General features: G+C 39.1%; 2 protein-coding genes across 2 annotated transcripts in view; both read right to left on the reverse strand.

Annotated features, from left to right (window-relative positions):
- Nucleotides 1-4,548: 4,548 nt before the first annotated feature.
- Nucleotides 4,549-23,049, reverse strand: LOC121267565 (N-acetyl-D-glucosamine kinase-like). Its single transcript, XM_041171482.1, has 7 exons — nucleotides 22,757-23,049; nucleotides 20,135-20,282; nucleotides 11,471-11,662; nucleotides 10,948-11,076; nucleotides 9,575-9,744; nucleotides 8,988-9,118; nucleotides 4,549-4,956 (listed from the first exon to the last, which is right to left on the reverse strand). Exons 1-7 carry the CDS (start codon nucleotides 22,995-22,997, stop codon nucleotides 4,879-4,881), a joined length of 1,089 nt encoding a protein of 362 aa, XP_041027416.1. The 5' UTR covers nucleotides 22,998-23,049; the 3' UTR covers nucleotides 4,549-4,878.
- The window catches only part of LOC121267566 (probable protein phosphatase 2C 28), a 28,310-nt gene continuing 23,409 nt past the window's right edge, over nucleotides 19,492-24,392 (reverse strand). Inside the window, exon 7 of the transcript XR_005941043.1 lies at nucleotides 19,492-19,546. The gene's annotated coding sequence lies outside the window, so the exon portion shown is untranslated. The remainder of the gene's footprint in view (nucleotides 19,547-24,392) is intronic.

Raw genomic sequence — 24,392 nt, forward strand, 5'->3', positions numbered from 1 at the left:
CTCATAAGAGAGTTTATCATATAAGTTATATTTATTTGAACCTAGAGTTGCTCCATTTTTTAAAAAAAAAACTCCAAGCTCATGAGTGTTAGAGTCCAAACACTATTACCATTCTACTTTCCTTTTCATAATAAAACTCCTAGCTACCGGATTTCCTTCTATGAATTTCAACCACGCACGAAAGCTAGTTCCACTCCAATGCACGTACGTCTCTTTTTCTTCTTCACTAGGGTTTTCCATTGGTCTATATATAGAGGCTCATTACATCCAACTCGAGCCAATATTCCAGTGCACCCACCATCCCCTCCTCCCTCATAGCTCATGACCTCCACTCAGTGGTTGCCACCAAATTCCCTCAAACCAACAAACGCTCAAGCTACTCCCTCTGTTGTGAACTACCACGGCAACCAGACCCAAGCACCCACACCGCACCAACCACCACCCCCTTCACATCGCTGCCGTGCAGCTGCACCAAGAACCACCAAGACGAAGCCCAGCCTTGACCCAACTCACCGACACGCAAACAGGCCTTGTTTTCATACCTAAAAATAGAGCAAAGCACGTCCACCAACTCATCCACGCCTCCTTCCTCAGTCGCAGATAATAGAAACCACCACCATGTCGAGACTACCCCGTAAGCCTCTCACTCCATGTTATCTCTCTACCCCTGTTAGTTTCTTTTCCTCCTAACGTCAACCACTAGTCTTACCTAGACTCTCTTTCAAGCTTTCAGTTTCTCTCTTTGTCTCTCTAGCCAGCACCAAGCTCTCCAGTCTTGAGCCACCGACAAACCACTTAGAGCCCATCGTAAGCCACGGACATCCAAATCTCCTCTGTAAGTGATCTATCTCTCTCTGTGATAAAGTGCAGTACGCCCCTCCCTTGTGTGACCAACATATTAAGTCTCATGGCTTTAATATATAGGTTGGAGTAATTACGTAATGTACTGAATAGGTAATATAGACTCTTATGTGTTGGGCATATGGGATATATATATATATATATATATATATATATATATGTGCATATTGATTTAAGAGAGTTACACACGAAAGGTTGGACTATATTAGGAAAATTGACGAAACGTTGAGAAATTTAAGTGGGACATATAAACTCTAGATATACAGAATTGATGTCAATATTATGGAGCCAATGTGATTTTAGAGTTATGAAGGATCAAGATTTATGGAAATATAGGTTAATTTAGAAATTCAAGTTTTGATTACGAAGTAAGTGTTAAGTTAGAAATTTACGCCAGTTACGTGTATTTTATAGGTAATTAGTCGGGCCCCAAAAATATTGGATTAGCGCTACGAGGTAAATATCATGATTATACCCTTACACGTATGTATGGTAAACAACATGTCTTTTATAAAAGTATTATGCATGTACGCCCTCCATTGAAAGCCCATTTTTATGTACTCAAGTCATGATAAAATTATGAAAATCTATGATTTCTTGTGAAGAATTATGCATTAAATTATTTATGAAAATTTATGATTTTATAAAATGAGTTATGATTCAAAAGATTTATGAAAAGACATGATAGTATGTGAGAGTTATGCATTAAAATATTTATAAAAAGCCATGCATGATTTTATGTGAAGATTTATGTATTAAAATATTTATGAAAAATCATGATTTTTTGTGAGGAAACATGTATCACGGAAATTTATGAAAGAATACGATTTCATTTGAAATTTATGATATGATATGACAAGTATGCATGCGATTTTTTTTGAAATCTATGATATGGCAAGTATGCAAGTATGATTATGATGAAGTATGAATGATAAGATATGTAACGGCCTATGTTATGATATGAAGACGGTACCTATGTTATGAGCATATTGCATTGCCAGGTCATACATGCTGGTAGTGCACCCGGTATGGATTCCACAACCTGCGGCTACGAGCGGAATTAGAATCTACTTAGATTTGCTTACCCTAACTCACGGGAATCAACAGTGGGTATCGGCCTATGATAAATGAAAGATAAGTTCATATTTATGTTATTTACATATGTATTTATGAGTATGCACGTTTTTCAAGAAACCTTATGTTTATTATGTTTATTGTATGATGTGTTGCTTATTGAGTATTCGACTTATTTTTGTATATTTTTATATTTTTAAACCTACCTTAGGTGATGACATTTATGAGAATAAGGCTGCAAAACAGGACTTGACCCAGGGAGGCAAGGCAAAGGCCTAGATAGTTTATGTCATGTTCAGTTTATGATTTAAGGTTTAAATAAATTATTTTGATAAGCACATGAGATTTTAGTATTTTTTTTAAACAATTGCTTCCGCAGACTCTATTTTAGATTTTAAGTATTTAATAAAATCTGTTTTATTTATGGAATCTTTCGCATCTGGGGCGTCATTAAAAGAAAAGTTTTTAGCCAAGTTTAGTAGCACACTAGCTCCCCGAAAATTCTAAAAATGTATTTATTGGGAAGCTGGATGTCACATGTAGCATAAAGAAAATAATCCTCAAGAAACAGAACATGGCAAGACACATAGACCGGGTTAGTTTTCTTATCCAAGCAACGAAAACCCTTATGAAGAGGACGATAGCCAAAAAAAACACAAGGAATAGAGCGAGGTGATAATTTATTGGGCATATAATTATGCAGAAAGGGAAAACAAAGACAACCAAATGTACGAATCAAAGAATAAGAAGGGATTTTACCATATAGAATTTCATGAGGAGTCTTGCCATAAAAAATGGGTGATGGGAGACGGTTGATGAGATAGTATGCCGTGGAGAAGGACTCAACCCAAAGATGAAGACATGCGAATGAAACATGAGAGTGAGACTGGTTTATGTGATTTGGTGATGTTTTCTCTTCGCAATACCATTCTGATTAGGGGTATAAGGACAAGCTATGCGTTGCACAATACCACACTTAAGAAGAAAAGAAGTAAAACGATGGTTGGTGAATTCCTTTCCTCCATCACATTGAAAAGATTTGATTTTACAGTCATGACATATTGTTGAAATTGAACAAAAGGATCAAAAAAATCTGACTTGAGCTTTAAAGGGAAGAACCAATTAAAGCGAGAGAAATCATCTATCAAGACACAATAGAATCTATAACCGGATGGAGAGGGAATTGGCGAGGGACCCCATAAATCGCAGTGAATCCGTTCAAATAAAAAAGAGCAACGTTGATTCAAATTGGAAAAAGGCAAGCGGTGACTTTTTCCTAATTGACAACCAAAATACGATTTTGAATCAAAATTGCTTTTATCAGAAAATGTGATAATACTATGCTTATTCAAAGAAGGAAACAATGCAAAACGAAGGGTGTCCTAATCGTGCATGCAAAATGACAGAAGGTGCACGAGAATTACATAAGAGAAAGATTGGACAAAAAACTTGCATGGCCACAATCAAGAATATAGAGCCCTTTCTAACAGCGCCCAATATGTTGTGAGGAGATTATCATTTATAGACAGAAGATACATAGTATTTGTACAATTACAAATATGGAAACATATATACAGGGAAAATAAACTGCTACAATTGTCCTCTAATATTTCTAATAAATAAAACTATCATATAAGCAGCTCAATATTGACTTGACTCAATTTTTTTTATTAAATAAATTATTTGTGAATACGATCGATTATTAGTCGATATAAGTTATATACGCTTAACTAATTTCCGTTCTTTACTTTTTATAATATTATTATTTTTAATTGAATAATGAGAATATCTTAATATTTAAAAAGATTTAAGTATAATCATGTTATTCATATTATGCATGTTTTGTTTTAATCCTTAGAATATAATCATCATGATGTCTCTCTATAGATAGATTTGATAAAACACAGTCTATTTGTCAAATTGTAGATAAAATTATTGGATATAATATGAATAATCTATTTTATCAAAGTAAAGTGTTCGAACTCACTCAAAAAAGTGGTTCAAAAACATAAAATTGAACTCGATGATAAGCTCAAACCAACTCGTGCAAATTAAAATTAAAGGAACAGAGCTTGAGACACTCAATACTCACTCAAACTGGACTCGTCTGCACCTATAATTCCATTAATCAGTTTACTTAGCTCCCTCTCCTGCTAAATAAGCTAATAGTGGATACATGTTAGAAATTACCTAGCCTAAATTCATATTAAAATGAAAAATAATTTGTACAGCCCTGTACAGGCTCTTTAAGAAAAAAGATATACTAAATACAGCTTTTCACCATGGTATTCACATCCTATCGAAAGGTTGACCCATGATCACTCTAGGATTATTTGCATAAACTAAAGCTCTAAGCTCAAGATAAGAACACAAATACTACACCATGATTTATTGAAGGGGTAAACACAGCTTGTACCTTCTAACCAATACATGTTCTGTAGCATGCACCATAAACTATCAAAATCGATACATTGTATCATAATGTGATACAATCTTAACCGTCAAACCTTAAAGGAGAGTGGTGTTTAACAGGTGGCAATAGATATAGAATTGAATATGCAAGTTTTGACTAAAGGGTGAAGTGTAATTTATTCTTTGTCAAACCAATGCATGAAAGCCAGCTGAAATTCATATTCTTCCGACACTTTTTAAAGATGATAATCAGTGTAGAGAGGCATCAGATACTACAGAATCATATTAACAGAAATACTAGGATTAAGAAGCTCGCTAATTCTACGTGTAATATAAAGAAATAAATCATTAGGATCAAGTCTGGTGCATTTTACATATTTTATATCCGTACCAATTATATTTTCATCTTCTGTAGGCGGTATAGAGTTCCACAGTATCTTTTCCAACAAGCCAGCACACAAAAAGAATCACTGACGAGAACAATATCCTTTGAATATCTTTTGCAGTAAAACAGTTGCAGGAACTCCCTTGTCAGCTATTATGGTGCCTTTCTGATTCTTTCAGAAAGAAATTCAAGGCCAGCAAAGCTGCCCCAACGGCAGGCTCTACCTGATGGGTCAAATTGTTTTGTTAAAGAAAATCTTAGAAGAAAAAGAAACAGCATGTAGCAATTACTTAGTTTTAAGCATCCACAAGATAAAAATACGTCTCTTACTTTTAGGTATGTACAGTTTTTCTTTTTGTGAAAACTACTATGGACCAAGTAAGATCATAAATCTACTCCAGATTTTCAGTGTCAACAACAAACTAGCAGTTTATTCTGTTCTAAAGCTCCTCAAACTTTATAGAGAAATTACAAACTTAGTAAGTGAAATGCTACCTCAAACTGGTGTGATACCACCAAAACTGCGATAGGCTCTTAGCAAGGAATGATGACAATGATGTTGAAAAACAGTGGGGTGGAAACCCCTCCCCATCCTGCAGCCTCTTGCCTGTTCACCAGGGTGGAGGAAGAAACCCCTCCTTCCTCCAGTACAAATACCTTGGGACATCCGTAGAGTGGGGGCAGGGGCCCACCCTGCTGCAGCACATCTGTCGGGGGGGGGGGGGGGGGGGGGGGGGGGGAATATCCTGAAGGTTTGCCCCATCTTGCGTTGTGTTTTCTTTTTTGGGACAAATCTAACCCCATGAGTTGTTCACTACCATAGTGGCACGCATGCCAGCGCTTTGACTAGGATACTAGACAGAAATATGACGAAATGACCATTTTTAAAAATGCATAAGAGCGAGGGTGTGTGATTTTCAAAAACACATATACCTTTCGGAGAGAACCTTTGTGAGACCCAAAAAATTAGTGTTTTATTTTTTATTTATTTTTATTCTCTTCTTTAAGGGAATTTTGAGCCCAATTGGATGATTGTGGATAAATTTCATGTTGTGGGTGTTGCGGGCCGAGTTTAGGCCTGAAAGAGAGGAGAAATTGGGCCCAGCCCTTGGTCTAGAGGATCCCAGCCCCTCCTCCAAAATGATGTCGTTTAGTGGTCTGGGAAGTAAAATTTTTCCCTCCACTAGAACGACGCCGTTTTGGAGCTAAGGGTAAAAACCTTAATTTCCTTCTCCCTCCCTAGCGCCACACCCTCTTCTTCTTTCTTTCCTTTCTTTTTTTATTTCTTCTTCTTCCTTCCTCCTCCCACGGCCCGTGACCTACTATGCCGTCCCCGTCACCAGCCAGCCTTTGCCACGCGTACATCGAGCACGAGCCACGACCACTGTCGTCTACACCACCTCTTTTTCCCCCAATTCGAGCGGGGCCTTCTCTGGTCTTCTCCAACTCCCTCTGCTCCCGAGCTTGCATCAGCCATGGAGAAGCCTTGTCGCCACTGCAAGCCTCTCGTCGCATGCCAACGTGTTGCTCGCAAAGTCCGTGCCGTCCTGCACCCCCAATCGTAGCCACGGCTGCGTTTGCCAAGACCCACCCCACGACTCATAAATAGGCCGAGCTTCTCCTCCCTCAAATCATCCCTCAAACGATCTCTCCTTCCATCAAATCAAGTTCTAGCATCTCCCTCACCCTCAGATCTACTTCCCGAAGCCTCTAGGATTAGTTTTGCCCTAGCGCTGCCGTGAACTGCCCTCCTAGCCGTGTTTTGGTGGCTGCGCGACCACCTCTAGGTGCTCCACTTCCCTTTCCCGCCATCCCCTTCCCTAGGTTCTAGCTCAACCCATAAGTTAGAGCCACCACAGTCATTGCTCCGCCGTGCTCCGCCACACCTCGCCGTGGAAACCCTCTCCTCCAGCCACTAGCACTTCAGGTCTGCCACCCCTTTGAGAGAAATCCCACTTGTAGACCTTTGTCCTGCCAAATCTGCCTCTACCACCTTACTCCATCGTTGTCATGTCGCTCCGCCACTCTTGGCGCCACCTCAGTAAGCCTTCTGCCCCTTGTTTTGTGTTTTAATTTTCAGACTGCGTTCAGATTTAGGTGGGGTTTGGATAGTGAGATGAAATGAGATGAGATGGTTCTAGATAAAAGTTGAAAGTTGAATAAAATATTTTTAGAATATTTTTTTTAATATTATTATTGTTTTGAGATTTAAAAAAGTTGAATTATTTATTATATTTTATGTGGAAATTTGTGAAAATTGTAATGATGAAATGAGGTGAGATGGGTTGAAATGGTTTTGGTATCCAAACTGAGCCTTATTCTAATCGTCTTTATCCATCCGCGCAACGGTGCGCGCACTCGTTCAATTGTGAGACACCGTAAAACATCACGCGCGATCATCCAGAATATTTACCTTCTGCATAGTAACTCTCCAGCGCGACCCTTGTATTTCTATCATGAAATAATCGCTAACTTTGTTGTAGTCTGGCTATATTTGAGAAGGGCCTTGGGCCTAGGGAAGTGTTGGGAATACTTGACATAGTTGTCTCGGAATTTGGGTCGAGGGCCAGATGGAGGATGGGAAACGCATGTAGTTGGGGTTTGTGAAACTGTGGATTTGTGACTGTTGTGTTGTGGTGTGTGACTGCTGTGTGCTATGCCATGCCATCCAATAAACTGCCTGTCATGCATCTGCATATTAACATTATTGATATCTACTATGATTTATTCAACTATGCCATGTTATATGCTATGTTGATAAAATTGAAAACTGGGTTTTCGTGTCTTGGTAATATTTTTGTGGGTGCGTATGTATCACGACCCAAGCAGAGATGGGGTATTATCTTGGTGGAGCTCCTCTGATCACTCGGGAGCATAATAAACTAATTGACGTCCCCTGGGTTGTCATCAGGCAACAACGGGCTCGGACGAGATGGTTAACGCTCTCATGCCGACTTCGTAACCTCTCCGCTGGCGAGGGCTACAAGATGCTTGGTACGTATGAGCCGGGTGAGAAGCTGAGTATCGCTCGTTACGAAGTCACATGCATGGTCGTTACCCGTGGTGTGACGAAGGGAGCTAGAGTGTGCGCATGGTCCATAGGGGAGACCATGGTGCATGCATAATAAATTGATGTGTTTTTGGGGACAAATGGGTTTTGGCGTGAGTGGTTCTAATAAATGCATTTTGGGGATGGTTGTAAAAATGGATATTTTTGGGATTTTTTTGCTTCAATGGCTGTTGTGCATTGTTTGTTTGTATAATTTCATACTTGAATCTCTTGGTGGTCACTCTGCTGATTTATTTCCTGAGATTGCGAAATCTCATTGTGGTATTTCTATCTACTTCACGGAATCGTAGACTTTGATGCAGAAGAGGGGTATAAGCAGGAGGAACCAGCTCCACCTGAGGAGTGATGGCTTGGGACTTTACCCGTTATTTGTTGTTGGACCTTTGTATTAATTTTCTCTATTTCAGCCGGATGATTGTATTAACCTCTTGGAGGACTTTGTTTCGGGTTGTATTGTTTTAAAACTTTCTAGTACTTAGTTTTTTGACTGCCCTATATTTTTTTTCCGTTGCGTTATCTATGCTATACACATTTTGCATGGTTGCACACACTTGCACATGGCGATGGGGTGTATGATCCATGTGGTCATCATCCCGGTGTCACGACTTCCACCAAATCACACGTGGGGGTTGAGGGCGCCACAACCTTATGATTTTAAATGCCAAGTCTTTCATCAAGCATCTAACCCCTAAGAGTTGGTTCAAGTGGTAAAGGCATTGGGCTCGCAAGTATGCTCCTCTCAGGTCTAAGGTTCAAATCTCATGCAAACAATCTCTAGAGGCCATCCAACTAGGGGATTTTCCCCTTGAATTACCCGAGGTGCACTTGCAGGAAACTCTTTGCCAAGGTCCTCTGCACCCCCGAGATTAGTTGGGACGTAGTTCCCGGACACCCGCTACCAATAAATAAATAATAAAAAAAAAAAAAAGTTCCATCAAGCACTTGGGAATTCTATCCTCCTCTAATCCCAAGTGACTGGAGACTTGTTTATGATCACCGGATCTATTATTTTAAACATACAATATAAGCTTCTTCTAAGTTTTGGAAAGTTTGTACTCTTATTAATAAAACATCTAGTTTGCAAAGTACTTTTTAGTGTCTGTGTGTATGTGTAGAGAGAGAGACTTTGACCAGATTACCAATTAGCAATGATTTCATGAGTCGATAAAAAGGAGGAATGCTAACCTTTGGTCTAATTGGATAAGCCTCCGGGTATTGTTTACGAATGCAATTAATAACTTCTTTTCCTATATCCCAACTTTTGTTAGCTTCAAGCACGCCACCAACCATCACAACAGGGAAAGAACCATTTCCGTCTGCACCCAAAAATCAACATACATCTTAAAATGGTTAGGGACCAAGGAAGAAGTGGGAAAATTTTAAATATAGGTATAAATAGAAAAGTATTTATAAAGCATGCGTATCTTTTTCCTTTCTTTTTTTTTTTTTTTTTTTTTTGGGGGGGGGGGGGGGGGGTTCATGTGCTTTTTTTTTTTTATAGGCAATCAAGAAGTTTTATTCATAAGAGAAGGCAAAGCCCAAGTACACAGGAACGATAAAAATTTAATTGCCTTTTTCATGTGCTTTTATACTCATATATACATACATCAATGCATAAGTATGCATAGATTAAACTGCATGTAATTATATACCATAGCATCCCAGTAATTAAAAGAAAATTTAAACCTGATGGGACTCAGGTAATTTAATTATCAGATAAATCATTTGATCTGACAATTAAACCTTTTTTAACAGATAGATAAGTTGAGCACCTTCACCACACAAGCCAAGTCTTTGAGCAACAGCTTTCACACACACAGCCAGTTCCTGGACCGCTTCAACCAATATCTTATTTGCAATTTGATCACCTGCTTCGGCACAAGACACCACTTCTGGAACAAGTGCTGCAATGCGTGCCCAAGATGGATCGGCATAAGTCCACCTAAATCCAATGAAAAAAAAAAAAAAAACATTAAATCAATGGCAAAACTTCATATGCTGAATGAATCCATCCTGTGATATTCGATGAGCTATAAAACAAACCAGTTAGCCCATGTGCCTATCATTTCCTAAAGAGAGCTAAAGTCCTTCGCTTCGGATGAAATAAGGCTTCATATTTTTTTGATAAATCAATTGAGCTAAATGATGAAGCATTGTGATACTTTGGACACACTGATAAAAGACGTTAACAACTATTCAGCAGACTACCTGGCCTTCTTTCATTTTTTAACTGTTAGATTGAGAACAAAATTTGTATCCAATTAAAGTAATACAGAAAATAACTACATTGAGTAGCAAAATCCTCCTCTCGCCAGAGAAACCCCTATCAAGGAAACGTAGGGCATATCTACAGAAGAAAGAAATGATAAGCCTAGTGTAGTGACAATTTCTTCATATCAAGGCAATCCCACTTTCTAAAAAAAAAGAGAAAATCCTCGCAATAATAAATTTCAATACATGATACAACACAACAATGGGTCTCTCTCCATTCTCTTCCAAGCTGAAGCCCCCAAAAGACAACCCATCTCCTTTTCTCTTTTTTTTTTTTTTTTTTCCCACCAGAGAGGGGAGGAGTCTCAGTTTCCTCTTCCCCGTCCTCATGTTTATAAGTTTTCTTCCCCCTGTTCTTCGCATTTTTTTCTCCTCTAGGTCAGTTCCAGCCCGATCTATTGCCTTCTAGTGATCTACTCGTGTGCTGCTCCATTCAACCCCCAACCACCGATCACTCAATTCCTCCAAGATGCACTGCAAAACAACCAATGCATGAGGCTCGTGTTGGCTTCACATGCACTACCATTGAAACCACTGAAACTAGGTCTCTCAAATCTGACCCACCTCACCCCAACACTGCCAACGGATTGTCCACCTGCATGGCATGACAGTAGTGAGAGAGTATCTTTTACGACCAACAACTCGTATTGACCGAAGCTAGCTGTCCATCTATGTTAATTAATGTTTTTTTCCTAAACAAAGATTCTGAGAAAGAGGAACTAGGTCTCTCCAAAGACCAGTCCAGAGCAACGAAATAAAACCCTTAGGTTGATGAACCCTAAACCCAAGCAAGTGAGAACCATGTGATTTGAAAATTTAATTAGCAATTATGAGCACATATGACAACCATTGCAAAGAGTTTCAAGAGAGATACCCTATCAGTTCATCAGGAGAAGAAAGGCCAAGAGCCTTCAAAATACTATCTGTAAGCATCGTCTGTTGACCACGACCATCATGAGCCTTCACTACTGCTGTTAATGCCTGTGCAGCAATCCCATAGCCACTACAAGTTATCACATATCATCATCCATCAAATTTGTGAAAATATCAATATATGAAAATTTGAATAGAATCTGCAACAACAATAATGCTTCAGCAGAATCTTTATCCAATGTATGGGGCTCCTTAAACGCAAAATTTTGACAATTTAAGTTTTTTTTATAGAGTAATGAGCACTCAATGATTGCCTATAGGCTTATTGAAAACCATTCAAAATGAAAACAACATTATTGTTTTCCAGAACTTAGTTTCTTCAGATCATTTTCAAATCGTGGTATTAATACACTGCCAAAACTTCCAGTTACTTATGAAAATGATGTGTACAGATTAAATAAATAACACATCCTCGTCATGGACAGCAATGAACTAAAGCAGACGAAGATTATTTAAACACATACCTTCCCCAATCACCTAAAACAGGTCCTGCACCTGCAGCTCGTGCTTCTCTACCATCTTTAGAAAAACCATAAGAAATGCATCCTGTACCGGCAATTAAAACACATCCATGAAGCTTTCCCATGGTCCCACTTGCTAGAGCTGCTAGGGCATCATTGTGAACATATAGCTTTACATGGCTAGGGAATATATCCCTGAGTGTACAAGATTCAAAACCAGTTTCCCAGTCATCAGGTACCAATACAAGTAATAAGAAGAAAATATACAAGACTCACCCATATAAAATGGGACAAAATTTAGGTGCATTTAACAGTGCAGGCAAGAATGCATGAGTGTCTCAAAGCAACAATATAGTGGAAGAAAGGGCAAAAGAACACTAAGCATCAAGGAATAGCAAAATCTGGGGACCCTTCTACTGGCCAGATCTCAAAGAGCATTGGTCATCAAGGCATTGCAACAGCATTATTCTCACATAGGTAAAAACTTGTCTTCTTCATCTGTTTAGAAGATGTCCTATCTTATCCTATATACCTCAATATTTGATATGTACAATAAAACATAAAACAGAAAGAAACATAAGCAAAACAGCTATTCAGCATTTTTCATTGTCAAAATAGAGCTCCATATATTTATGATGTTGAAAGAAATACTATTAATGACTATTCAGGCATTTCCCAAATTTAGCCAAAACTTTCATAGAAATCTTTTAAACTACTTTTTCATTTATGATATACCTCATTGCTCCATCTGCTGATACCATTGTAAACATCAGACAAACTATAACCTTTGTTTCTGAACCCAGTAAGACGAAACTTTAGAGAAACTACAAAGGTTTTTTTGTGACGCAAATAAGGAGTATCTGTACGCATCTATAAAGGACAGGTTGAATCAACTGAGTTGAAATAAATATTTGATATCCTTCTGTGAAATATTTTTAATACTAGATGTTACATTTGCATGGACTTCGGGTTCCTCGTCATTAAAAAAAAATCTTTAATGCTCCACCTTTCAAAGTGAGCATGGGAAAGACAGGCAGCTCTTAAGAAAACCATACCCTTGGTCTCGAATATAAGACACCATCTCAAGCAACCAATGGGAAAGGTATACAGGAATGCCAAAACCCTAAAAACCCACTTTCACTTTGAATTAAATCTTCTGTTCCCTACATTCAGATTACAAATTTCTTTGATGTCATCTATACAAGGAATTTGTTCTCTCTTTTACATTTGTTTATATCTATACATATAGTCTCTTTGTTTGATAAGTATCTTTGAAAGGAACGATGAGCTTCGCTCTTTCTATAAGTCACTCACTGTAATACCCTGATCCTTCCTTCTTACGTACGCTTCTCTCTTTCTGACGTACGTTCCATCTTTATAACGTAAGCAAATCCCGAGGGCAGAGATTATGTGAATTGCTACCCTTCTCACTAGCGACTGCGAGCCTCGTCATGCATGCCGAACCACGATGACATGTCTCTCAAGATATTAGGTGATTTCTAAGGCACGCCCAGTGTTTTAAATATACTGAAAATATTTATAAGAAATATTTCCAGTGTTATTGAACTAAGCTTGATTTTAAATACGACAATTATAATATTCTTGAAGAGCTCCAAAAATATTATAATTGTTGGAAATCATTTCAATATTAATTATTAAAATGATTTCAATTATTTAAAATATTATGGGATTTAAATTATGTTGAAAGCTTTAATTAAATTAAATGGTTTTATCCTTTTAAATATATTAAATAAGACTTCATCATTTTATTAATGATAAAGAAATATTATTTTATAAACTAAAGTTAGTTTAAAATAATATTTACCTTAATTCCTCTAAGTGATTTTAATTAAGTTAATGTTTACGCATTTTCAAATCAGTATTTTAATATCTCAACGTTAGATCGTTTTGAGAATCCCCAGACGAAGGGACTGGATTAAATACCCAGACACCTCCCTCTTTCTCTCACTTTTCCCCAGCTCTCTCTTTCTCCTCCCTCTCTCCTTCGGCATACGTTGTACGTAGCCCCTTCACGCCGAAGCCTCCACTGCTCAGCCTCGGGCTGCCGTGCATAGCCAGACCTCACCGCCGGCACCACCAGCTCCGCCTCACTCCGGCGAGCTCAACCAGCCCAGCCCCAACCTCTCTCTCCCTCATGGCAGTGCACAGCCCGAATGGACTTGATGCACGTAGCACCGCCTTGCGCCGCTCAATGGCGCCACCACTTCCACGGCAGCTTCCTCTGCCACTGGTCATCACCCTCCAATGAACTCAGCCCCTCCCATGCAGCCACCTTCCCTGTAGCATGCACGCACAAGAGACCCACGCACGGCTTCACCGTGCGAGACCTCTAGCGCCGCCGTGCGCAGCACCCACAGCCACCAAGTGCCTCCCCTGGCCACCATAACTCCTCCTCTTCCTCCTCCATGTGACCCGAGGCCCATAGCCTCTCCTCCACGCACGACTTCTCCCTCTCTCCAATGCACGGGTTTCACACCCTCCACCGCCGTGCACTGCCACCCACGGCAGATGACCACCATCTCCAGCCTCCTTAGGCCACCACCGAGCTATCCCAACCGCCCATATCCCCGATCTGCCACCCATGCACGCACTCTCTCTCACTCTCCCACGGCCTCTCATCCACTTCACGGCCTTGAACCGCTGCCGTGAGCCACCGTGTTGCTACCTCGACGCCACCATGAGTTCCACCGCACCTCCCTTAGCTGAACCCAAGGTCCCAAACCACCACTTTATGTAGTGGGTAACCACTGCATGTGATGGACAGTCACTGTGCGTGACTGACCGCCACTGTACACGGCTAGATCCGCCGTGTTACGCTCCTTTCCACCATCACAAGGCCATCACGAGCTCTTCCAAGACCACACTTAGCTATTCAAACGCTCAAACAGTCAACGTACGTGGGTTAGCCACCACGTACGACCTTTCCAACGTCATTGGCTGTGACGATCAGTGAGCAACGCATGGGTTATCTCATTGATGGTATAACCCTCTATCTCTCGTTATTATGTTAGGTATTGATTAGTTGATTAGGTTGTGGACTGTGCTGTTAATATTAGTGGAATTGTTTTGTAGTATGGAGATGTGTTGTGCTGTGAAGTGTTGGGCATTCTGTGTAGTGAAGTGTTGGGCTTATCTGTGTAGTGCGTTGTGAAGTGTGGAGCGTAGTTGGAAATTATGTTGTGCAGTGTTGTGGACTGTGCGGTGTAGTGTGGTTGCAGAGTATGTGTTTTATTGGTGACGTAGCATGTGGAGTGGGAACAGTACACGGTGAGTGTACTATGTGTGGCGTAGTGTGGAATAAGGAGAGTATCTAGAATATACTCTCCTGGCGTATTGTGGAATGGGAAGAGTATACGTAGAGTGTACTCTGTGTGGCGTAACGTGTGTGAGGAGAGTACACGTGGAGTGTACTCTATGTGGTGGAGTGACACACCATATGGCAGGTATGCCATAATGGTGACGTGGCGTAGTGTGGAATAAGGAGAGTATATGTAGAATATACTCTCTTGGCGTATTGTGGAATGAGAAGAGTATATGTAGAGTGTACTCTGTGTCGCGTAACGTGTGAGGAGAGTACACATGGAGTGTATTCTATGTGGTGGAGTGACGCACCATATGGCGGGTATGCCATAATAGTGAAGTGGTGTAGTGTGGAATAAGGAGAGTACATGTAGAATATACTCTCCTGGCGTATTGTGGAATGGGAAGAGTATATGTAGAGTATTCTGTGTGGCGTAACGTGTGTGAGGAGAGTACACGTGGAGTGTACTCTATGTGGTAGAGTGACGCACCATATGACGGGTATGTCATAATGGTGACGTGGCGTATTGTGGAATAAGAAGAGTATATGTAGAATATACTCTCCTGGCGTATTGTGGAATCGGAAGAGTATACGTAGAGTGTACTCTGTGTGGCGTAACGTGTGTGAAGGGAGTACGAGCGGAATGTACTCCATGTGGTGGATTAATGCACCATATGGCAAGTATGCCATAATGGTGATGTGGCGTGTATGAAGGGAGTACGCGATAAGTGTATTTTATGTGATGGAGTGCTACACCATGTGGCGCTTATGCCATAATAGTGATAGGTTGTAGCGTGTGAAAGGGAGTACACGTAGAGTGTACTCTATGTGGTGGAGTGATGCACCATATGGCGGGTATGCCATAATGGTGATATGGCGTAATGGTGAATGGTGTACTCCATGTGGTGGAGTGACGCACCATATGGCAGGTATGTCATAATGGTGATGTGTCGTAGTGTGGAATAAGGAGAGTATATGTAGAATATACTCTCCTAGCATATTGTGGAATGGGAAGAGTACACGTGGAGTGTACTCTGTATGGCGTGGTGTGTGAATGGAGTACACATGAAGTGTACTCCATGTGGTGGAGAGACGGACCATATGGCGAGTATACCATAATGGTGACGTGGCGTAGTGTGGAATAAGGAGAGTATATGTAAAATATACCCTCCTAGAGTATTGTGGAATGAGAAGAGTACAAGTGGAGTGTACTTTATGTGGTGGAGAGATGCACCATATGGCAAGTATGTCATAATGGTGATGGGTCGTAGTGTGTATGAAGGGAGTACACGAGAAGTGTACTCCATGTGGTGGAGTGATGCATCGTATGACGGGTATGCCATATTGATGATAGATTGTAGCATGTGAAAAGGGAGTATACGTGGAGTGTACTCCACGAGGCAGCGACACTTCATGTGGCGTGTTGCAGAGATAAAGATGGTTGTGTGATTAATAAGCGTGGAACGTGGTGAATAGTGTCGGGAACTGTGAAACAATGTCCCGAAGTAGTTATGGCGTAGCGTGTAGTCTGAAGTGACAAGTGTCACCGTGATGGACTTATGGCTAGGAGTATGCGTGAAGTAGCAGAATAAGTGTAAGAGTACGCAGCGGAAGTATGACTGGGTAATGTCACGAAGTGACGTGGTTATTGACAGCCGTGCTTATAATGAGTGAAGAGTTATTGTAGAAATGGCGTAGCAAAAAACGTGACGAGATGTCACGATGTGACAGGAGTACGTGGGGAACCGTACTCGTAATGAGTTAAGGGTTGATGTAAGAAATGACGTATCGGGATGTCAGGTGACGTGACAAGGTCATGGTATAGCTTGGTTATAGTCTCGAGCTATATGACTTGACATAAGGCGTAATGGTGAATGGAGTCTAGTCATGTTAAGTGTTGGGATGAACTGTCAAAAGGGACGGATAGTATAAAAAGTCATGCTAGCCGGATTAAGAGAAGGTTGGTATCGGAGTATGGCCCTTATCCCTACGAGCAGGTGATCAACATATTATATGTTGATCTTAAGTGATAAAGGGGTAAAGTACATGTGTAATCTGGTTAGACATGTGCCGGACGGATTCACCATATGTAATGGGTAATCTGTCCTGAGCACAGTTACACAATGCTTAAGCCTCAGAATTGGCTTAGAGCTGTGTGGCTTGTATGGATGGGAATGAAGATTTAGTATGGGCTAGGATGCATGGAGGTAGTGACGGGTGTATTGTCTAGGATTGAGATGTGTGACTTAGTTGGTCTGAGTCATGCATCAAGATGAGTTCAATAAGGAGGATAAGACGAATGTCTTAGTGTCTTAATCCTAAGGTGAATCATGGGTTCACTTAAGTGGATGAGCACTCGAGGCAAGATGTTGAGTTGGAAGACGTGGTGATCGTAAGTAGTCCCCAAAAGTTTTAACATAATAAAGGGCACGTAAGTATACGGGATAGAAGGGGAGTGTTCCAAGTATAGCGTAATTCTATTTATAGTTTAAGTTGCTTATGCATTAGATAGAGAATGATGCTAAGGTATGTGTATGCATGTAGGTTGCCATCTGACAAGCACATGAATGGACTGCATGATATGCAAGTAGCATAGAGTCCAGGTAAGTGTTACGTTCATGCCCTTCTAGAGTCTTCTTAAAATATAAAGAAACGAAACGAAACATTTTTCCTCACGATGCCTTACGAAAAGACACGAAAGACGTTTTACAAAAGAAAATGCTAATGGTTCAATGGTATAAGTATGTACGGCCCGCCTTGGCAGCTCCTTTTTACGCAACGAAAGTATTAATTGTACGCATGTGAATGGATGACTATACGATGTATCTATTGTATGTATTTTCTAAGAAAATCCACGAACGGATGAAATGCACAAAAGACGAGCTGAGACTGACGCTTTTATGGATCCTACGAACCGACGCTTTCGTGAGTGCCACGAGGTGATGTTCGTGGATGTCGCGAAAGACGACGTTTAAGGTGATACTTACGAATGCCATGAAAGACGACGTTTAAGCCCGTGCTTTTATGTTTTATGGATGCTACGAACTGATACTTTTATGAATGCCATGAGGTGATGCTTATGGATGTCATGAAAGAGGATGTTTAAGCCCATGCTCATGAAATGATGTTTTCTCATGAAAAGAAATGTTTTCCCATGAACTGAATCTTAAATGAATGTTTTCTCATGAAATGACTGTTAAATGAAAGAAAGAACTGAATAAAAGCTCCAGCTCTTCAGAGCTGGCATGAGCGAATGAAAAGCCATGAATGAATGAAAGCATGAAATGTATGAACACACGTAACGGCTACATGAATGAATGAAAGGGTACCAATGAATGGGCAGATTGCAATGCCGGGTAAGTAGTACTGGAAGTGCACCCAGTGCTACCCCCTATGAAAGGGATTCCCAACCCGTGGCCACGGACGGAGTCCAGGTCAAAAGGAAGACCGCTAACCCCAACACACGGGGTGTAACAGTGTGTACTGGCCTATGAAAGTGATAATAAAGAATGTATGTATGTATGTATGTATGTATGAACACATGTATGCATGAATGCACGAACGCACATATGTAAGAATGCACCGCATTCTTGAAGAAATGAAGGCACTGACGTGGGACACGTTTTACGAAAAGAAAGTCCATTTTTAAAAGGAAAATCCTGTCCAGTGACGTTTTCAAAAAGAACGCACGTATGTATGTAAGCATGCACGTATAGTATGTATGAATGATGAATGCATAAATGAAAACCTATGTTGTTATATTTTAACCGTATGAAGTAATGCTTACGAGTCTTCGACTCATTTTAGTTTTTATGCATGTCCCTCCCCCCCCTCACAGGGACAGAATGAGAAGTACGCATCAGGACAGACAAGGCCTATGAGGAAGAGCACGGAAGTCTAGGCATGAGTTTTAATCGTACGAGGGACCCTTTTATTGTAAGATTAATGTTTTCTGCTGTAAACCTCTTTGATTCTAAAAGGACATTTTATGATATAAACGTATAGTCTTGCACTCTGGGTATGCAAGTAAAAAGTTTTAAATCGAATAGTAATTCCCGTCGTCCTTTATCAAAATATTTTATAAAAAGTCTCACCATAAGGACGGGCATTACACTCACACAATTGCAAAACAATCACTTTCCATGGAGAAGATTCTAGAGAAAACAAGGCACCCCCCAAAAAGCGGGGTTCTTTGCTTGGATAGCTTCTCTGGGTAAGATTTTGACGATGGATAATTTACGGAAATGTAGGGTGATTATAGTGGATTGGTGTTGTATGTGCAAAAAAAGTTGGGAGACTGTGAATCATCTTCTACTACATTGTGAGGTTGATAGAGTGTTATGGGAAGATGTATTCAGATGATTAGAGCTAGCCTAGGTTATGCCTACCACTGTGGTTGAGCTTCTAGCCAGTTGGACAAATCTAGGCAGTATTCCACAAATCACAGCTATGTGGAAGATGGTTCCTATCTATATTCTGTGGTGCATATGGCAGAAGCGTAATGACTGGAGGTTTAAGACAATGAGCGCTCATTGGAAGAGCTTAGATTACTTTTTGTTAGAACCTTGTTTTTATGGGTCACAGTTGTTGATTTCAAATGTCTTGATTTTCATGATTTTCTTGTTTCTATTTCTTCTTTCTAGATAGGTGTCACCTCTTGTATACCATCTTGTTTACTTTTTTTTTTTTTTTTCTTTTTTAATGTCAGGGAACCTCTCAAAGGCAAGGCCCTTTGGACCCACCCTTGTAGAGTAAACCTCAGTCCTGTGCACCGCACCCTCGAAAGTTTCCCTGGTTAAGTCACTGGTTTTTCATCTAGAGTGTGGCTCCAAAGGATTGTTTGCACCCATGAGGTGTTGAACCTTGGACCTTGAAGGGAATGATATCCAAGACCAAGGCCTTCACCACTTAGGCCAACCCCTGCAGAGTACTTGGGCTATGCCTATTCTTATTAATACAATCGTTTACTTATTTAAAAAAAAAAAAAATAGAGGAACAACGAGGTGCAGAAGCAGTGGAAGTAGAAGGCTAAAAAGCATACAGAAAGGCTGTTATCCTATGAGTCTATAGGTTTAGGAACGCATTTTCCTAGCCTATGGCCCTATGTAATTCATACTAGAATCATGGAAGCATAGCCATTGGTTGAAAAAAGCAACAGCTTCCTTGTTAAAAATGGAATTCAAGAAATTTTAAATTTGCAATAAAATATCAATTAGGGATCAAATCTCAACTTTGCACACATAGCAGAATTCTTTTTTTCTTTTGGATATGTAACATATAGCAGAGAGTTAAAATATAACTTTACAGAATAAAAAAAGACCAAAATAATATTCAGAACAATATACCTTAGCCACTTTAGTATTCTTTCCTGATCCCTTGGATGGTTAACACCAGAAACACCTAAACAAACAGCACGAACAGCAGACCAAGTTGAACCCGATTTACAGAGGGTTTCAGCCATAACCCGTTCCAATGTATTTTTGGAAGCAGTCTCTGTAAAATCAGTAGACGGAGAAAAATTAAAAACTGTCAAACATGAGAATGAGAACAATTATCGATTTCTTCTCCATCATTTGAGAACAATAAAGATGAATGGGTCTCCATTGTTGAGTGCTTTTTTTGTTTGTTTGCATTTCCATAGTTATAGCATGACCTGAAGAATTTAGTGAACACTACTGAAGAAATTTACTGACTTTATTATATTGTTGACTCATACATTCTGCTACAAACGCCATGCTGATGAAATCGGATTTCTTAACTTGGACCTTGGACCTTGCATAACATGATTACCACATGTACTCATCTAATTTAAGTAAACCAGGATTACTGATAAAGAAAAGAACTTATAATCAAGACAAGGAACAGAAAAGTGGTTCTGGAGCTTATATGGCCAAGATTTTTTTGATAGGTAATCAAGAAAATTTTATTCATAGAAGTAGGCTAAGCCCAAGTACAGCTTATATGGCCAAGATATGATTACAACAACAATGAGATTGACCAAGCTGCATAAAACAAGCTTAGTTGAAATGACAAAGGCAAATTTGATAACCAGTAAAGAGAGGAAGAAAAGCTTATCATTTTTTTTTTCTTTTTATAAGTAAGATGGAATTTTATTCAACAAATGTAATAGGCGAAGCCCATGTACACAGGAAGTCTACAAAAGAAAACACATAATTACATTCTAAAAAGAGGAAAACAGAAAACAGAAAATCATGAGCTGAAGCTCCATTAAGCACTATTGCAAAAAACCATTGAAATAAAGAAAATACAAAGAAGATCCAGATTTCCCCCATAGTGTGCAGCTTATTATTAAAGCATCACTCGTTCCTTTCCCACCAAATACACCACATGAGACACAAAGGAACCATCTTCCACACAGCAGCCACTTGAAGAGAACTTTGAGACCCCAGCCAGCACGCAACTAAATCCACTACTTTCAGAGGCATCGCCCAAAACAGCCCAACTCTACTGAAAACACCATCCCACAATGCCTTTGTCACCTCGCAGTGCAGAAGTAAATGGTCCACAGATTTGCTATGTTTCTTACACATGAAACACCACTCCATAACAACAAAACCACGCTCTCTCAAATTATCGATCATCAAAATGTTTCCAAGTGATGTTGTCCATATGAAAAAAAGCGACTTTGGAAGGCACATGAGACGTCCAAATACGCTTCCAAGGAAAAGGAGAACAATGTTGAACAGTCAACACCTTATAATAAGACTGTACCGAAAACTTTTTACCACCCGTATGCTTCCATAACATTCTGTCCCTCTCATTACCCTCAAACCTCAGGGAATATAAGAACTGAAATTTTGAGACCAAGATGAGATTGCACATGGAGATGGCTATTCATCCACACAAAAAAAGCCAAGACCTATAATGAGACTCATGATAAGGAGGATGTGGTAATGGCTGAGAGCATTACTAGACTAGTTACAGCAAAAGAAAATGGGCTTAGACTATGAGAAAAGACATGGAAGCCTATTGAATTTGGTTAAAACAGACAACCTGATATCTAGTCTCTAAATTTCCAAGAATCAGAAAAACAAGTTGTAGGACTTTTTTCGATGAGATTCTTGAGGATATTTAAAAAATGTTTGGGAAATCAAACATTAATGGGTAATTTGAACAGGGCCACTATCAGGCAAACAAAAAGAAATTAACTCTTTTCTTGAACAGAAACCAGTGCTTTAGGTTTACACAGGGAAACATCAACACTTTGGCTAGATCCATAGGCTCAGAACTCGCCAACTATTTATAAAGATAAAAATTTTGGGTAGACCATGATTTTTTTTAATGCCCTGAAACCTCACCAAGGCAGGATCCATCGGATCCATCCCAAAGAATAAAGCTCTAATACACGACCCCCTATAATCCAGGAGAACTCCTAATGCATAATTGAAGCAGGACTGTGTGAGTCAACACCTCATCCAAGCCCGCTATTTGACTCTAGGCTGCACCCTAATGGGTCTAAACTGAGAAATATATTGGGACGATTACGGAGGCATAAATCAGGGAAAGCAAATCTACGTGAAAAATAAAAAGGGGTTAAGAAACGTGGCCAAATTAGCAAATTATTAATATATTAAACAATTCACTTGACTACGCGAATGAAATAGTACATCAGTGCAGATTTGATCGAATTCTGTTCGAGATTAAAAGGCTTAAAAAAATTCAGGTACTCCAAAGTCACACAACAATTGGAAATTTTAAAACACTTCACGTTTGGGCTTCAAATATAAGACACAAGTACAGAAGCTAAACACTAAGGAGAGAAGTAAAGATTTCCAGAAGAACAAACCCGAAAAGCAGTTCCAAAAGAGAGAGAGTTCCATAACAAGTCAAACTTTTCAAAAATACAGATAGAAGACATTCTGTTTGGCTCTCAAGAAAGACAAGGAAAACAATTTTTTTATTCTGTAGAAAAAAAAAAAGAAGAAGAAGAAGTTAAAAGCAGGTACCTCCGACGCTATTGTGGTTGGAGCAACCAGCGACGGCCCGTGCGAGAACGGGGGGAGGGTCTGCGAGGTCGTGGTCAGAAAAGGGAAGGAATGGAATGCACACACAGACAGTGGAAGTGGTTCCACCGTCCAAACCCAATACGACTTCTGAGACACGTCCGTTTTCATGTGCTACTTCTGCTTCTGCTTCTTCCTTTTCGAAGGCCTCTACTTCTCCGTTTCTCTGTCTACTGTTCTTCATGGAAACCAACGCTCAAGAAGACAGAGACCTTACTTTAACGTGGAAACTATAAAAAAGACGGCTTCTTCCGAGTATTTATAGTATTAATATGGGATTTACTATGAATGATATTCATTTTCACATTTATAATTTTTTTATAAAGTGTGATGTATTTTTTATAGGATATGAAATATTTTTTATAGGGTATGAAGTATGAGAGGTGAATAATGACTGATAAAAAGAATTTTTTTATTAATATAGCATAAAAAATACTTTTTAGTTGAATTTTGAACTGTTGTACTTGTGATCTCTTAAACAATAGGTTTTTTGTATTGGTACCGGATGTCTAAGAATAACGTCCCGATTAATTTTGGGGTACACAGGTTTTCAGTATGAAGTTTTCAACAAGTGCATATTGAATAATTTAAAGAGAAAATTCCTCAATCTGATGGCCCTTAAAAATTATTTACACCTAAGAAATTTTGAACATTAGACATGGGAGCATACCCCAAGTCGAAAGCCTTTACTACTTGCCAACCGAATTTCTTAAACAACGTTAGTTTATGAATTTTCGTTTTGCTTCTTTTATATTTTATCTTTCGAAATAATTATGTATTTTAATTTTAGTTTATTGTTTAATATTTGTAATTTTTCAGATTTGTTTTATAATTTATAATATTTAGTATTTTGTGCTGATTGTGTATATATGATAGGTGCCATTTTATGATTGGTGGTGAGATGACATGTATTTACCATGTCAGCGTATTCTGTTATTGGTTTAACAACTTAAATAGAGGGACCTTTTCATATATAAAAAAGAATAGAGGGGCCTTTTTGAAAGGCACCTAACCGATCAATTTAAAATTTCCCAAACCAAAATATCAGGAAAAAAACAAAAAATCAAATTTCAAGGACCCGAACAATAATTTTTCCTTAAAAAAAATTGATAGTCAAAGAAACTAGGGCTATAAATTTGTTTTTGTGTTGGATTCGAGTTTTTAATGGAACTTGTAGAATATATGAATCAATTTTAATTCATCCCATTTAATTAATCGAGTCGAATTCTTCAATTCTTATTTGCTAAGTTTGTGCTGAATTTCATATCGTGTTAGTTAATTGTAATGAAATATGTTAACCCTAAATGTCGTTTATGAAGAAATTGTAATCCGATCAATTCACTTAAACAAGTTATATCACTCAATCCTAACACACTAATTTCACTTCAAATTACCAATTCTCTTATATTGAGAGTTTAATTGTTTTTATTCTTTGATGGATAATGCTAGGTTGCCTACCAAATGTACACACTAGTACAAATGAATTTTTTTTTTTTTTTTTGTTTCTTTTTCTTTAAGTATTTTTTAAACATCCTTAACCATTAAGAAAAAATAAAAAATATATAAATTCATTAATAGC

Source organism: Juglans microcarpa x Juglans regia, chromosome 5S (genome assembly GCF_004785595.1).
Source record: "Juglans microcarpa x Juglans regia isolate MS1-56 chromosome 5S, Jm3101_v1.0, whole genome shotgun sequence".
NCBI classification, from domain to species: Eukaryota; Viridiplantae; Streptophyta; class Magnoliopsida; order Fagales; family Juglandaceae; genus Juglans; species Juglans microcarpa x Juglans regia.

What these genes read in the sequence shown, in the direction of transcription:
- LOC121267565 (XM_041171482.1), bottom strand. Translation starts at nt 22,997, where the DNA reads ATGAAGAACAGTAGACAGAGAAACGGAGAAGTAGAGGCCTTCGAAAAG. An exon ending in CAACCACAATAGCGTCGGAG is followed by an intron (nt 20,283 to 22,756) that starts GTACCTGCTTTT and finishes CTGATTTTACAG; the next exon opens with AGACTGCTTCCAAAAATACA. An exon ending in AGAATACTAAAGTGGCTAAG is followed by an intron (nt 11,663 to 20,134) that starts GTATATTGTTCT and finishes TTGTACACTCAG; the next exon opens with GGATATATTCCCTAGCCATG.